Here is a 14,735-nt window from a genome sequence, read left to right on the forward strand (position 1 = left end):
TGTGTCCCTATTTCATCTTTTATGTTCTTAAGTTATAGATCCTCTTATTATCTTTCTAGCCTTTGTATTATTGCTGTTTGGTTTTTTTTGTTATTTTTAAGTTTTTCATTTCATGCTCTCATATTATAAATCTGCCCTCTAGTTCAGATAATCTATCCTTAATTTCTTTCAAGCTGTTATGCTAGTTTTCTTTTTTCTTTCTTTTTTTTTTTTTTTTTTTTTTTGTTTTTTGGTCTTTTTTCCTTTTTTTATTGGTACCGGGGATCGAACTCACGACTGCCTGCTTGCAAGGCAGACACTTATACCGCTGAGCTAAATCCCCAGCCCCTGTTATCCCAGTTTTTGATAGAGTTTTTAGTTTCCTGGTAATCTCTTTGAACCTGCTTCACGTATTCTATGTTTTCTCTATTTTCTCCATCAAACCATTCTCTCCTTTTTTTCTGTTCTTCCATTCCACCATCTGTTTTTTCTTGGGTGGTGTTTACCATTTCTCTAACTGTTCTACTTATATCTTGCTTCAGGTCGTTAATAACTTCATTCCTGAACTCGTATATGAGGCACTGGAGATAGCGCTTTATGTCTATTGTTGCCATGTCTGATATTGCATGGTTCTCAGGATTGGGGCCCAAGAACCCTTTCTTGTTGCTCCCTCTTCCCATATTTTTTGTTCCTTTTATAGAAGCGAATATAGGAGGCCTGGTTTCTTTCTTTGTCGGTTACAATTTGTTTGAATTGCGCCGGCTAGGTGTTCCTGCCCACTGCAGTGTATAGGGAGACAGAGATCTGGGCAACCTATGCTGGGCTTGCCCTCCAGGTCAACCTACAGAAGTCTTCACTGCTAGGGTGCACCTCCAGGCACTGGGACCTGGTTCGGGTAGCCTACTGGGTCTGTCAGCGGTGTCACGCAGGCCACGTGCTCCCCACCAATCCCTCTTGAGAGGGGAATATGTGACTGAAGGCACTGCAACAACCTGTTCCAGCTAGTCTGCTCGGTCCCAGTATATCCTTTGCTGAAGCCTCCTACTCTATGGAAGGGTCCCTGATCTACTCACTCACCACAGGTCGATGCAGGGCTCCCGGCCAGTCCTGCTCTCAACTCCATTCACCACTTCCCACTCTCCGAGCTTTCGCACCTCTCTCCTTGCGTTGCCAATTGGGATGCAGCAGCGGCTGCAGGAAATTCAAATCGCAGCTTCCAGTGGCGTGGGGTCCAGCTTCCGTGCTGAGACCTTATCTGTTCTTATATTACCGGGATTGCATTTCCAGTTGGTTTCTCTTAGTTTAGTTTGTTCCTTGGTCGGCAAAGTATATCTCCCCTTGCTTAGGATTTCTTGCCCAACACCATTCCTGGATTTTAAGTGTGGTTTCTCAGAGAGCCTCCGAAGCTGCTGCTATCTATCCGCCATGTTCTCCCGGAAGTCCTAAAAATCAATTTTGTGTGTACACTTTTTTTTTTGTCTTTTTCTTTTTATCGGTACCTGGGATTGAATTCACGACTGCCTGCTTGCAAAGCAGGCGCTTATGCTGCTAAGCTAAATCCCCAGCCCCTATGGGTACATTTTTGGTGTACAGAAAGATCACATTCATTATAGGGTATTAATACCTGTACATAATGTATCCTGGGTCTTTATTTTTTTCCCCATTACCCTCCCTTCCCTTAAGCCCTTCTTACTCTCCTTCTTTACAAAGCTTTTTTTCCATTTTTTCCTTTTCTTCTTTCCCAACCCTTCCCTTCCCCCTGCCTCTACCCCTTTTCCGCTTCCCATTTGAATGTTTTTTCCCACTTCCCTATATCTATCATCCATTTAGGTCCTTCCTGTGCTTTTGGTTTCTTACACAAGGGAAACAATGCAATATTTAAACATGTGTGTCTGATTTATTTCACTTAAAGTGTGGTCTTAAGGTACCTCTTTTACCTAAAAATGTCTCAGTTTATTCTAGTTTATGGCAGAGTAGTTTTTATATATTTTTAAAAAAACCCCGAAACATATTTTCTTTATACATTCATCCAATGTTGGGCATCTGGGCTGTTTCCAAGATTTAGCTATTATAGAGTGCACTGCTATAAACACAGGTATGCTTATATTGCTGTGGTGTGATACTTTTAACTCTTTTGGGAAAATACCTAGAAAGAAAATACTTGGGTCAAATAGAACCCCTATTTTCAGATTTTTGTGGAAGCTCCATGCTGATTTCATATTGTTTGCACCAGTTGCACTTCTACCAATTGTGGAGAAGGTTTCTTTTCTCTCAGCATTTGTCACTGCTTGATTTCTTGATAACTGCCATTCTTTTTGGAGAAGTAATCTCAGTATTGATTTAATTTGCATCTCTCAAATGATCACTGATGTTGAACATTTTTTATATATTTATTTGTCATTCATCCCTTTTCATCTGAGAAATGTATTCAGCTCATGCCCATTTTTGGATTGGTCTTTGAATTTGAGAGGGTGTGATTTTTCGAGTTCTTTATATCCCTTGTCTACTGAACAGCTGGCAAAATTTTTTTCATATGCTGAGTTGTTTTGTGATTTTGTTGGTGGTTTCTTCTATTGGCTAAAAGCTTTTTAATGTGATAAGACCACCCCAGTTGTTGATTCTTTGTAATATATCCTATGCAATCAGGATTTTGTTCATAGTCTTTGCCTACACCTGTGTTTTTAAGTATTTTACCTATTCTGTCTTCCAGCAGATTTAATGTTTCTGTTTTAATATTCAGATGTTTGATCCATTTCAATTTTAGTTTAGTGCATGTTGAGAGATATGGTTTGGCTTTAATCTTTGACATATAGAAAACCATTGTTAAAAAGGCATCTTTCTTCAAGTGAAGTTGTTTGTTTGTCTCCTTTGTCAAAGATAAGGTTGCTGATTGTCCTTGTAGCTATTTTTGAATCTTTTATTCTCTTCCATTGATCCTTGGGTTTGTTTTATTGGTTGGTGGTGTGTCGTAGGTAGCTTTAATCAGATTGAGATAAAGACCATCTATTCCAGTTTAGTTTAGGGTTTCATCATGAACGGGTGTTGGACTTTGTCAGATACTTTTCCTGCATTTATCAAGATGATCATATGGTTTTTGTCCTCAACTCTGTTAATATTGTGTATTATATGTGTTGATTTTTGAATGTTGAGCCATCCCTGCATCCCTGGCATGAATCCTGCTTGATCCATTCAAGCAGGTTTATAATCTTCTTGATGATTCGCTGCATTTTGTTTGCCAGTATCTTACTGAGGATTTTTGTATCTATGTTCATCTTGGAGATTGGTCTCTTTTGGTTGGCCCTGTCTCTGCTTTTGGTATCACAATACTGCTTGCTTCCAGGAATGAATTTGGGAATTTTGCTTCCCTTTCAATTTTTGAGATATCTTCAATTTCATTGATTGATACTGATTTACTTACTGATTTTTATATTTTCTTCCTTCAGGTTGGTAATTCATATGTATCTAGGAATCTGTCCATTTCTTCTATTTTCCATCTTCTTCTTCTGTTTTTTTTTTTTTTTTTTTCGGTACAAAGGGTTGAACTCATAACCTCACACTTGCCAGGCAGGTGCTTATGCTGCTGAGCAAGTTCTTGAAGTAGATATTGATGATCTTCTGGATTTTCAGGATCTGTTATGATTTCACTCTTTGCATTCCTTTTATCGATAAGGTTGAGTAAGAGTTTTTATTATGTTTAACCTTTAAAAAAAAACCCAAATCTTTTATTATTTGAGTCTTTGTATTGTTTCCTTTTTCTTCATTGCATTAATCTCTGCTCTGATCTTTATAATTTCCTTCTTCATATGAGCTTTGGGCTTGGTCTGCTATTCTGTATTTGAGCTTGCTGTGTTTTCCTGATGTGTGGGTATGCACTGCCATAAATTTCCCTCTTAGGATTGCTTTCATTTGTACCATAAGTTGCGCTGTTTTATTGGCATTATCATTTAATAGTAGTTACTGATGTCATCTGTGAGCCATTGGTTGCTCATGAGGGTGATATTTAATTTCTGTGTGCTTATGAATTTTTTGTGATTTCTTTTGCCATGGATTTCTAATTTCATTGCAGTATGTTCTGATAATATGCTTGGGATAATTTTAATTCCTTTGCATTTACTTATGCACGTAGTATGTGGTCTATTTTGGAGAACATCCCTCGTAGAGCTGAGAAGAATGTGTATTCTAATGTGAAGTAGAACACTCTGTAGACATCTGCTAAGTCCATTTATTCAAAAGTTTGGGCAAGTTCTAATATTTTGTTGTTGGGTTTTTTTTTGTCTCGTTGATCTATTTGTGATGTAGGGTATTGAGATCCACCAATACAATTGTATTAGTGCTTATTTGATGTTTCTTGTCTATTAATACTTGTTTTATATAGTTGGGTGCACTGGTAGTTGTTGCATAAATATTTATGATAGTTATGTTTCCCTCTTGGATTGTCCCTTTTACAAGAACGTTGAGACCTCTGTATCTCTCTAAATCAGTCTTGTCTTGAAATCTACTTTGTGTGCAAATAAAAGAGCTACCCTTGCTTTTTTCTGGGCTCCTGTCAGGAGAAGTATTGTTTCATCCTTTAACTTTTAGTCTTTGAATTTCTTTTAGAGTTAAATGTGTTTCTTTTTTGTAGAATATTGTTGGATCTTGTTTCTTGATCCATTCAGCCAATTTGTTTCTTTTGATGGGTGAATTGCGAACATTAATATTGGTGGCTATGACTCATATTTACTAATTTATCCTTGTCATGTTATTTTCCTATCATTGGTCCCCTTTTTTTCTCTCTCTGTTTGTTTGCTTTGCCTGATAGATTCATTCTGTTAGGGTTCATGGAGTTGTTCTTGTTATCTCATTCTAGAACGTTCCTCAGAAATTTTGAAGTGCTGGCTTGGTTTTAATGAATTTCCTAAGGTGTTCTTTGTAATGGAAATATATTATTTCTCCATCAGTTTTATATGGTCATTTTATGTGATACATCAGTCTGGGTTAGAGGTTGTTCTAGAGCTTGAAATATTTCACTCTGAGCTCTCCTTGTCCTTAGTATTTATATTGAGAAATTAGCTGTAATCTTTTCTTTTATAGTTGGTTTGTTTCTTTTGTGTAGTAGATTTTAATATTCTGTTCGTGTGTTGAATTTTTAGAATCTTGACTATTATATGCTTTGATGTAGTGGTTAATTGGTATTCTATTCACCTCACTTTTCTATATGTTAGATTCTTTTTTCATGCTTGGGAAATTTTCTGCCATTATTTCTGTAAACAGGTTTTTATGTCTTTTGTGAAGCCTTCCGATTGGTCATTGTTTCCTGTCAATATTTTTTAATATTTACCAAGTTTATTAGTATAATTTAGATATACATAATGATCACATTCATCATAGGGAACTTGTACCCGTACATGGAATGTCTCAGTTCCTGTTTTATTTCATTTTTTTGCATTCCCTCCTCTCCCTTAACCACTGTTTCCCTCCTTATTCACAAAGCTTTGTTCCCATTGTATCCTTTTTTTCTCATTTGTTTTGTTTTCTCTTCCTACCCTTCCACTGTACTTTTAAAAATTTCTTACTGTTTCTTGATATCTAATATATATTTTGGTTCTGACTTATAGTTTCTCATGCCAGAGAAACAATGCAATATTTATACATTGTTTCTTTGCATCTTTTTGCGGCTGTTAGATTGATTTTTGTGGTCCCTTGGTTTTTTTTTTTTTTTTTTGTCTTTTTCCTTTTTATTGGTACTGGGGATTGAACTCATGACTGCCTGCTTGCAAGGCAGGTGCTTATGCCGCTGAGCTAAATCCCCAGCCCCCCTCCCTTGTTATTTTTAAGAAATCTTTCCTTTGATGAACAGTAAATGCAAGCTTGTCTTCCAGATCTGATATTTTGTCTTCACATTGGTTTGTTCTGCTGTTATACTTTCAGTGGAAGTTTCTTGAATCTATGTCATGAAATCCAGTTTTCCTTATGTTAGGCATTCATGGTTTTCATCATTTTCTTAAGCTCCCCTCCCCCTTTTGTCTGTATCTACTCTGGATTTACAGTTGTGTTCTTCTGTGAAATTATTTCCCATTTGGTTTTTTTTGTGGGGCTTTATTTACTTTGTTACTTCTGTTGCAACCATTTCAGAAAGTTCAGCTAGGTGGCTTTTGACTTTTTCTACTTCAGTACCTCATAGGTTTGCCTTGGGTGAGGCTGTAGATCTGGGGATGCATCTTAACTTATGTTTTCTCATTTTTTGTGTTTCCAAATTTGTTTGAGTCCTCCTGAGAAATGACTACTTTTCAGAGATTTATTCTAGGTATAACTAACTATTAAGTTTGTCCCAAGAGTCTCTCTTCAATTTTTTTAGGAATGAGAAGTTATTGTCTATTTGATCTAGCATCAAGGTCTTTGGTGCTGGATAATAGTATTGTTTGTGACCCCCCCCCCAGACAATTTTGGTATTGGTATACAAGGAAGAACAACTGATCACAAATATGTCACCTTGGCTAAAGTAGTACAATTAGTAATAACACTAGCATTAAGTACAGTACAGAAAATGACAAACTATGGTATCAGCCAATTTGCCACCTTAAACTGTGGGTATAAGATTTATAGTTATATAACAAAATCTAAAATCATAAAGTTATATATAGTAAGTAACCCCTTGATAGAGAGATTTTACCCTGAGGGGAGAAAATTTAAAAGACCTAAAGAGAAAAAATAGAGAAATAATAGAAGGAAGATTAGAAAATAGTACTGAACACAAAGGAAGATTACCCAAGCTTTGGAAAACTAATAAGGAAGACAGGAAGGAGAGAAAGAAAGAAAAGGGCAAAGACAAGACATAAATGTAGTGAAAAAAGCTAGAAATAATGTTTGCCTCCCAAAACAGAGTCAAATGAGAAGAAAAATCCCAAAGAGCAAGACGGCGGGAGAAGAGATTGCTATATGATTTGAAGCCTGTGGTTATCTTTTGGGATCTATAGTTTTGTGATAGTCCAGTTGAGGGTATGTCTCCACTGTCTCAGGTAGACAAAAGAGGCAGACAGAGCCCAATCCATGCAGAGGATCCCTGCAAGCCTGCAGTAGGAATAGGATGGGGTGACAATTCTGTTGCTTTCAATTCCATAAAAGTTCAGGGTGATCCTGGCCTCTGACTATGGGGTTGGGGCTTGAGTTGTTCAGCCAACACTCTTGAGTGTCTCTTGCCTGCTTGACCTCAACTCCCTGACTCTGAATGTCTCCTGTGATTGTGCCTCACTTAGTTATTGGGGCCCCTGAGAGGAAATCAATCCACGGCTGCCCAGGGTTCAGCTGGCCCCTCCCTAAAATGGCACAGGACTCGGACCTGAGGGAGTCACCAACCACTGAAATTCACAGAATCCACTGCTGTGTTCCACTGGTGCATTCTGTAGAGTCCACTAGCATCACCCACCTTCACTGTGTCTGTAGATTGGAGCTTCCTTTCTCATATTGCAAGTCAGAAATCAGGGAGAAAGTGCAGATCTCCACCTGGTCTTTCTGCATTGAGATCTCTGCCTTTACTTTCCCTGTGAACTCTAATTCTCCTTTCAGATCCTTCCTGGGTCTAGGAATCAATCTCCCTCCTCCTTTTCTTCTGCAAGTTGTTATATTCCAATGTCTGTATTCCAAATCTCAGAGGGGCTGACACACGCTGTTGCTTACTTCTCTGACTTCTTTCTCTATGCCTAGATTTAAGGAGCTTGTGGCAAGATACCCTGACAATCTTCCTATTAACTCAAAGTGAGCTGAATAAGTTAAATGTGGGAGTGATATTCCATCAAATTCATAGGTGCTGTCCTACTTAAGAGGAGAGAATGAAACAAGGCATGGGCATCCTTAAGAGCTGAGAATTGTGCCTGCCACACAGTATTTCCATTTTTTCCCCAAACCTGACAAACCTTAGCATACTTTATTTATTTAATAACTTCATCCATCTTACTATTTTGTCTGCATTTTATTATACCTTTGTGAAAATCCTTTTTCTTCATTTTCAGTTAACTATTCAATATCAGTAGAGAATCAACATCAAGGGCTGGGGATTTAACTCAGCAGTGTAAGCGCCTGCCTGGCAAGTGCAAGGTCATGAGTTTGATCCCCAGTACAAATATATATATATATATATATATGGTCAGGAAAATCAACATCAGTAATCAATTTGATCAAAATCCTTAATTATATTTTCTGTTATATTTTGTCTGTACCTGTAGTTTTCAGTATCCTATATCTCTGGACTTGCTTCTCAGTTTTTTTGAGTTCTTATAATGGACATCTATGACCAATAAGTTCCTTTTGTCTGTCTGAATTGTTTTTCTCCATGGTGCTGAGGATTGAATCCAGGGCATACAAGCAAGCCTTGTGCTTACTTGGCACGTGCTGTACTTCTAAAGTATGTCCCCTGCCTTTAGATTTCTTTTAATTTTGCCACTTTTTTATAAATTGGTTAGTTATAAAATTCTAGGTTAATGTGGTTTCTCCTTCCCTTCTTCCTTTCTCTCATTGCTTTATTCCTTCCTTTTATCTCACCTTAGCAAATGTGCAGTACTTTGATGATATCACTGTATTATCTTCTAACATCTGTTGCATCTGATGTTTTAACATCAATTGCTTTTGTTTTTGTTGTGTTTTATAGTGCTGGGCTATGGCATTGTATATGCTAAGCATGCACCGTACCACTGAACTGAATCCTTGGCTCTTGTTTTTAAAAAATAGGGAATTATGTATCATTTTTTTGTAAATTTCAGTTTTTCTTTATCCATGACTTTCCTGTAGATTTGTTACTAAAGTTCTCTAGTTTTTTATTCAGGTTTATTTATGTATAACTTATATACATATTACCTTTTAAAATATGTAGTTCAGTAAATCTACACATACAGTCATGTAACCACCAAATCAAGACATGTGTACGACATGTATATATCATCTCTAAACCTTACTTCATGCCCGTTCACCTTCACACTGTTGACCTCCCTTTCTCTCATAACAATTGATCTAATTTCTACTCCTATGGTTTTATATTTTTTGGAAGATCATGTAAATGATATTACATTTAGGTGTTTGGCTTATTTCACTTAGCATTTGAAAATTCATCCAGGGGCTGGGGATTTAGCTCAGCGGTATAAGCACTTGCCTTGCAAATAGGCGGTCGTGAGTTCAATCCCTGATACCGATAAAAATGAAAAAGACAAAAAAAAAAAAAGAAAATTCATCCATATGATTACATGTATCAGTAATTTGTTCCTTTTATTTCTGTGTAGTATCCACTGTAAAAATGGATGTACACTTTATTTATCCATTCACCTGCAGTATATGAGAAATGTTAAGTTCCAGTTCTTACAGATCCTTGTTAGCACTTTTTGTTTTTCTAATGGTATACAGTGGTATCTCATTGTGGTTTTAGTTTGCATTCTGTAGTAACCAATGATACTGAATATCTTCTTGTTTCCTTATTTGCCATCTCATATTGGTTACATCATTGTATTTCATTGCTATGTCAAAATAATCCACATGGCTACTTATTTAGCTTACAGTTTTGAATGCTCAAGAGCATGAGGTCTGTACTGGCTCAGTTTGGTGAGGGGCCCAGGACAGTTGGTTATACATATTCTGAGAATATCCAGGAAATAGAACTAGGTGGCCCCAGCGTTTCTCCTTTCATAAATAATAACCACTCAAGAACTCCCTTGGTCCCTTCAGAGGACAGGACTCCCAAGGACTTCCAATAGGCCTCGCCTTTTAAAGGTGTCACAGTGTCTCCCACTACAACCAGTCTTCCCTCACAGTGACACTTCGGGACACCCAGATCATTGCACTCTCTATATCTCATCTTCTGCCCATGAAAAATTAGATTGTTTTCTTGAGTCTTTAGTACTTTATAAATTTTGGATGCAACACTCATGTCAGGTAATATATTTTGCAGATATTTTGTTCCAGACCATGGCTCTTTTCATTCTTGTAAACTCTTTCAAAGAGCAGCTTGCTAAATTTTGTTGAAGCTCAGTTTGTTGGTCTTTTATATCTATACTCTTCTCTATTGTTTTCTAGAAGTCTTTAGACCTTGTGGTTCATTTTGGTTCAATTTTCATACAGTGGATATGGTAAGGCTTGAAGGTTTTTAAAAAATATGTATCTGGGTGTTTAAAAGACATACTTTTTTTTTAACCATTGAATTACTGTTTCTTTCTTTCTTTCTTTTTTTTTTTTTTTTTTTTTTGTGGGAGAGTAGCAGGGATCAAACTTCAACCTTGTGCTTATCAGACAGGCACTTGTGCTTCTGCGCTATATTCCTGACCCCATGCACTGGGGATTTTGAAACCACAACATTCTTCCATTGAACTATATCCTCAGCCATTTTTATTTTTTATTTTGAGACAAGGTCTTGTTAAGTAATTGGATCTGGGCTCAAACCGGTGATCTTCCTGCCTCAGGTTCCTCAGTAGCTAGTACTCCAGATAAGTACCATTGTGCCTGGCTTGAAACTGTTGAATATTATATTATTTTCTGAGTATTATATTTTGATCTTATATTTATGAGTCTAGTTTTAGACTCTTTTTCTGGTTCATTAGTTTGTCTACATTTTGTTCATTTACTTTTACTGCTGAGTGCTCAAAGTATACTTTTGATCTAAGAATTATTTTGTTATTTTAAAATTATTGTCTTTTAAAATATTATTTCTCTTTCATTTCTCTATCACTCCTTCTTTCCTTTCCCCCTTCCCTCCTTCCCTATTCTTCTTCCTCCCTTCCTCTTAGGAGACTGAACCCATGGCTCCAAGGATGCTAGGCAAGTGGTGTATCACTGAGCTGTGTCCTGAGCCCTTTTTTTTATTTTTTATTTTTAGACAGTGTTTCACTAATTTTCCTAGGCTGGCATCAGACTTCACAGTTTTTCCTCCACAGCTTCCCAGATAGAATTACATGCGAACACCACCGTGTGTGGCTTTTAGGTTACATTCTTAAGAGCTACCTTCCTGTTTAGTATTGCTCTCTTCAAGCAACGAAGTTAAGAGGAAAGGAAGATGAATCTTTTGCAAATAGGGTGCGGATCTAGAGATGGAGGGATAGGGAGGCGGGAAAGGGGAAATAAAGAGAATTAAGATATGTTAAGCAGCTCCCCACGAGGAATGTAATCTTTGTGTACAGCAAACATGTACTAATAAAAAAAACCTAGAATAAAAGAAAACTGTCCAAGAAAATATTAATTTTAATTGATTTCTTTTTATATAAATGTAATAGAGTTTAGACTACTACTGATTTTTCAGCTTTTAGATTTAACTTTGGAACACAAGACAATGATAAATGTAGAATATATATGTATCAATATATGTATTATTATCAGTCATTTCACATTTGTGTGCATGCTGCTTTTTGTTTTCTTTGAGTCATTTGTAGTTCTACATTTGGGGCCATGTGTGTTCCTCCAGCTGTCCCTCAGGCTAGATTTTATTCTTGGGAACTGAGAGTACATTTATGTAACATAGTGGCGTAGACATGATGACACTACTGAAGCTGCTTTAAACTTTTTTGTGGGCTTCCCATTACCATCTGTTCTATGTTTTATTTCCTTCTCTTCCTCACTCCTTTACTTTCCTCCCTTTCCTTTTTTTTTTTTTTTTGTGACACTGAGATACACTACCGTAGGCAAGTGTCCTGCCACTGAACTGCATCCCAGACCCTCCCACTGCAATTACAATCAACTTCAGACTTCCTTTGGCTTTATAAGGTCCTTTATTATCTAGCTTGTAAAGGTTACTGAGTTCATCTTGGACTGCTTAGTTTGCTTAAACTACATTGATCATCTTTGTGCTTTTGAACTCATCAGACTAATTTCCAGTTCATGGCTTCTGCAACTAATCTTTCCATGAGCTGGAGTACTATTTGGATCTTAACTGACTGGTTTTTTCCTCTTTGTTGTAGTCTATTCTCAAATGTTTTCTGTTCAGAGGATTTTCCCAGACCCTGTTGGCTAAAGAAGTTTCCTTTCCTCTGGCCCCCTTAACCTATTGCATGACATCATTTTATTTTTTTTTTTCAAGCATTTCTCTCTAATTTTACTGACTGAAATTGTCTCCCTCTATAGAATGAAAGCTTCATGAGTGTAAGATTTTTATTTCTGTAGCTCAGTTCTGTGTATTTATCCCTAAAATAAACTGTCTGACATATCAGGGATTTTAATTAAAAAATTGTGAGTTGAAGGATTTAATTAGTTGGTGTGATGTCACTGGGAAATTTTTTTTTAATCATTCAGTAGGAAAGCACCAGGAGAAAAGAAGCCCTGAGAGAATACTTTGGTACTCATTACTTCCAACTTCTTGTTCACAGTGAGACTTGTAGACATCCAAAAATGCATGCCACACTACCCCCAACTCTGCAGTGATTGCCAGAAGGGATGAGAATTTGAACAAGTCTTTCTCTACAATCTTTGATTAAAAATAATCTTACAAACAACATTAGGCTAATCATTATATATATATTTGTGTTAGAACGATAATAGTTACAGTTTTTCAGAACACATTGTATAGACAGTGCTGTTAGGTATTTTACATATGTTCTATCATTTCTTTTTCATAAGTCTGAAATTTAATATAGTTGCACATATTGTTGCTCACAGAGGTTAAGTAACTTGTCCCAAGTTCCATATGGACTGTTCAAACTAGTATTCAAACCCATATCTGTGACTCCAAAATCTGCACTTTATAAAAAAAATTTTTCAAAATAATATGCTGCTTTCTTGGTAGGAGGACTGTTTCTCCTGATCTGGCCCAGAAAGTTAATTGTGCAGCCAGACTTGGTTGACACTGTGGTAAGAGTACTACTCCTAAATTTTTAAATATATTACTTTAAAGTATACATGTTTATGTTAAAGTGAACCAGTTTTTTCAGCAGCAAAACTTCTCTAAATTTTATAGGGAGACATTCCCTTTACTCTGGATCTTATTGTCAACGTACAGTCCCACTTCATTAGCAGGATTCTAACACTCATAACCATTAAAGAAGCATATTGTAGTTTTTAGGAAAACTAAGCATTGACTTCTTGGATACCATTTTCTTATTTGGTATTACTGGTTTTAGGGCTATCGAAAGAAGTTTTTAGCCAGGCATGGTAATGTGGTGGTGCGCACATATATCCTCGCATTTTTGGAGACAGCCAGGAGGATTGTTAAGTCTGAGGCTCTTCTGGGCAACTTAGCCATGTCATGAGGTCGTATCTCCCCAAAAAAACCCCAACATTTAAAGGACTGGGACTGTAGTTCATTCCCAGTACCACAACAAGAATTTGCTGTTCCATTACTGAGCAGCTCTTGTCAGGAAGTTTTTGTAAGTATAAACTCTCTCTGTAATGAGGGCCTAATATATTTGCTACTGTTTTATTCCCAAAATATTTAAATTAAGATCTATTTGGTAAATAACATGTTTAATTAAAAGAAAACACCTACCTAATAGAGACTTATTGTGTTGTTTTATATGTGAGACAAGGTCTTACTATGTTGCCCAGGCTGGCTTCAAACTTCTGTTCCTCCACACTCAGCCTTCTGAGGAACTGGGATTACGGGCATATGCCACCATACCAGATCTAATATGGATTTAAATAAGCTCTAAGATGTAGATTTATATTTCATATTTGCCTCAACCAGAATTACAAAGAATAAATCCTGTCTGTGGTACTTTTTCCCAAAAATCCTTTCCTTAATGTCTCCTAACTCTGCTTAATTTGTTATGCTCATTAGATGACTTTGTTTACTCAACCAATAAAATGGTTTTTAAAATAGGCACCTTATTTGACCATTCTTTAGACCTTGAGCCAGTAATTCTTATTCTGAGATTGCTAACACAGTTCATTTGATAAAATAGTACAGTTTAAGGAGAATATCAATATTTTTGGCTGTTAACTACATCAGCTTCTACATTGTGATAATACAAAATTATTTCACACTTAGCAGGAGCCTTGAAAAATTAGAAAACAAACTTTGATTTAATAAATGCCCTTCACTGAAAAAAGAACATAGATTTTTCATAGCGAAAGTTTGGAAATTGGTGTTTGGGAATGTCCATGCTAGTTAATAATAAGTATCAAAAATCTGATTGATGCCAAGGATTTAGCTCAACGGCATAAGCAGCTGCCTTGCAAGTGTGTGGTTGTGAGTTCAATCCCTGGTACCAAAAAAGAATCTGATAGATTTGTTGATAAAAATAATGAACTTTTTCATTTTAGGGAATGTTGTGTGCAATTTGGGACATTCCTTCTTCAGTCAGAGTTTCCTCGGCAGTAAAGAGCATGGTGGATTCTTATATGTAACATCTACCTACCAGTCATTGCAAGACCTGGTACTCCCAACCCCACCTTACCTGTTTGGAATTCTCATCCAGAAATGGGAAACTCCTTGGGCTAAAGTGTTCCCCATTCGACTCATGTTGAGACTTGGAGCTGAATATCGACGTAAGTAGTTAAAAACCCTTATTTTAGGCCATTTGACCAAGACATGATAACTAAATAAAGTTTGGTATGCTCAGACCCCTCTGTTTGGTAATATAATTCAGCAGAAATAGTCTTCTGAAATAGCAAAACTTAATCTGACCAGTGGCCACTTACAAGGGAAAGGACTGAAATTATCCAATGAAGTTTTTGGATTTATGGCTGATAGATTAAAAACAATTATTTTGAAAAAATTAATTTGAACTTAACAAGTAACTTTATTTTTTGTATTGTATCTATAGTATATGATGAGTGTATTTATTTTCACTTGGTTGGAAAATAGTTGTGACAAC

General features: G+C 36.5%; 1 protein-coding gene across 9 annotated transcripts in view; it reads left to right on the forward strand.

Moving 5' to 3' along the window:
• Zfyve9 (zinc finger FYVE-type containing 9) overlaps nt 1–14,735 on the forward strand; it is a 253,330-nt gene that overhangs the window by 157,936 nt on the left and 80,659 nt on the right. For all 9 annotated transcript variants that reach the window (XM_063235181.1, XM_063235177.1, XM_063235182.1 and 6 more), the window contains one exon: nt 14,182–14,406. In XM_063235181.1, the coding sequence (XP_063091251.1) occupies nt 14,182–14,406 (225 nt within the window). The remainder of the gene's footprint in view (nt 1–14,181; nt 14,407–14,735) is intronic.

Source organism: Cavia porcellus, unplaced genomic scaffold, assembly GCF_034190915.1.
Source record: "Cavia porcellus strain 051 isolate PalLab524CR breed Dunkin Hartley unplaced genomic scaffold, mCavPor4.1 scaffold_25, whole genome shotgun sequence".
Classification (NCBI taxonomy): domain Eukaryota; kingdom Metazoa; phylum Chordata; class Mammalia; order Rodentia; family Caviidae; genus Cavia; species Cavia porcellus.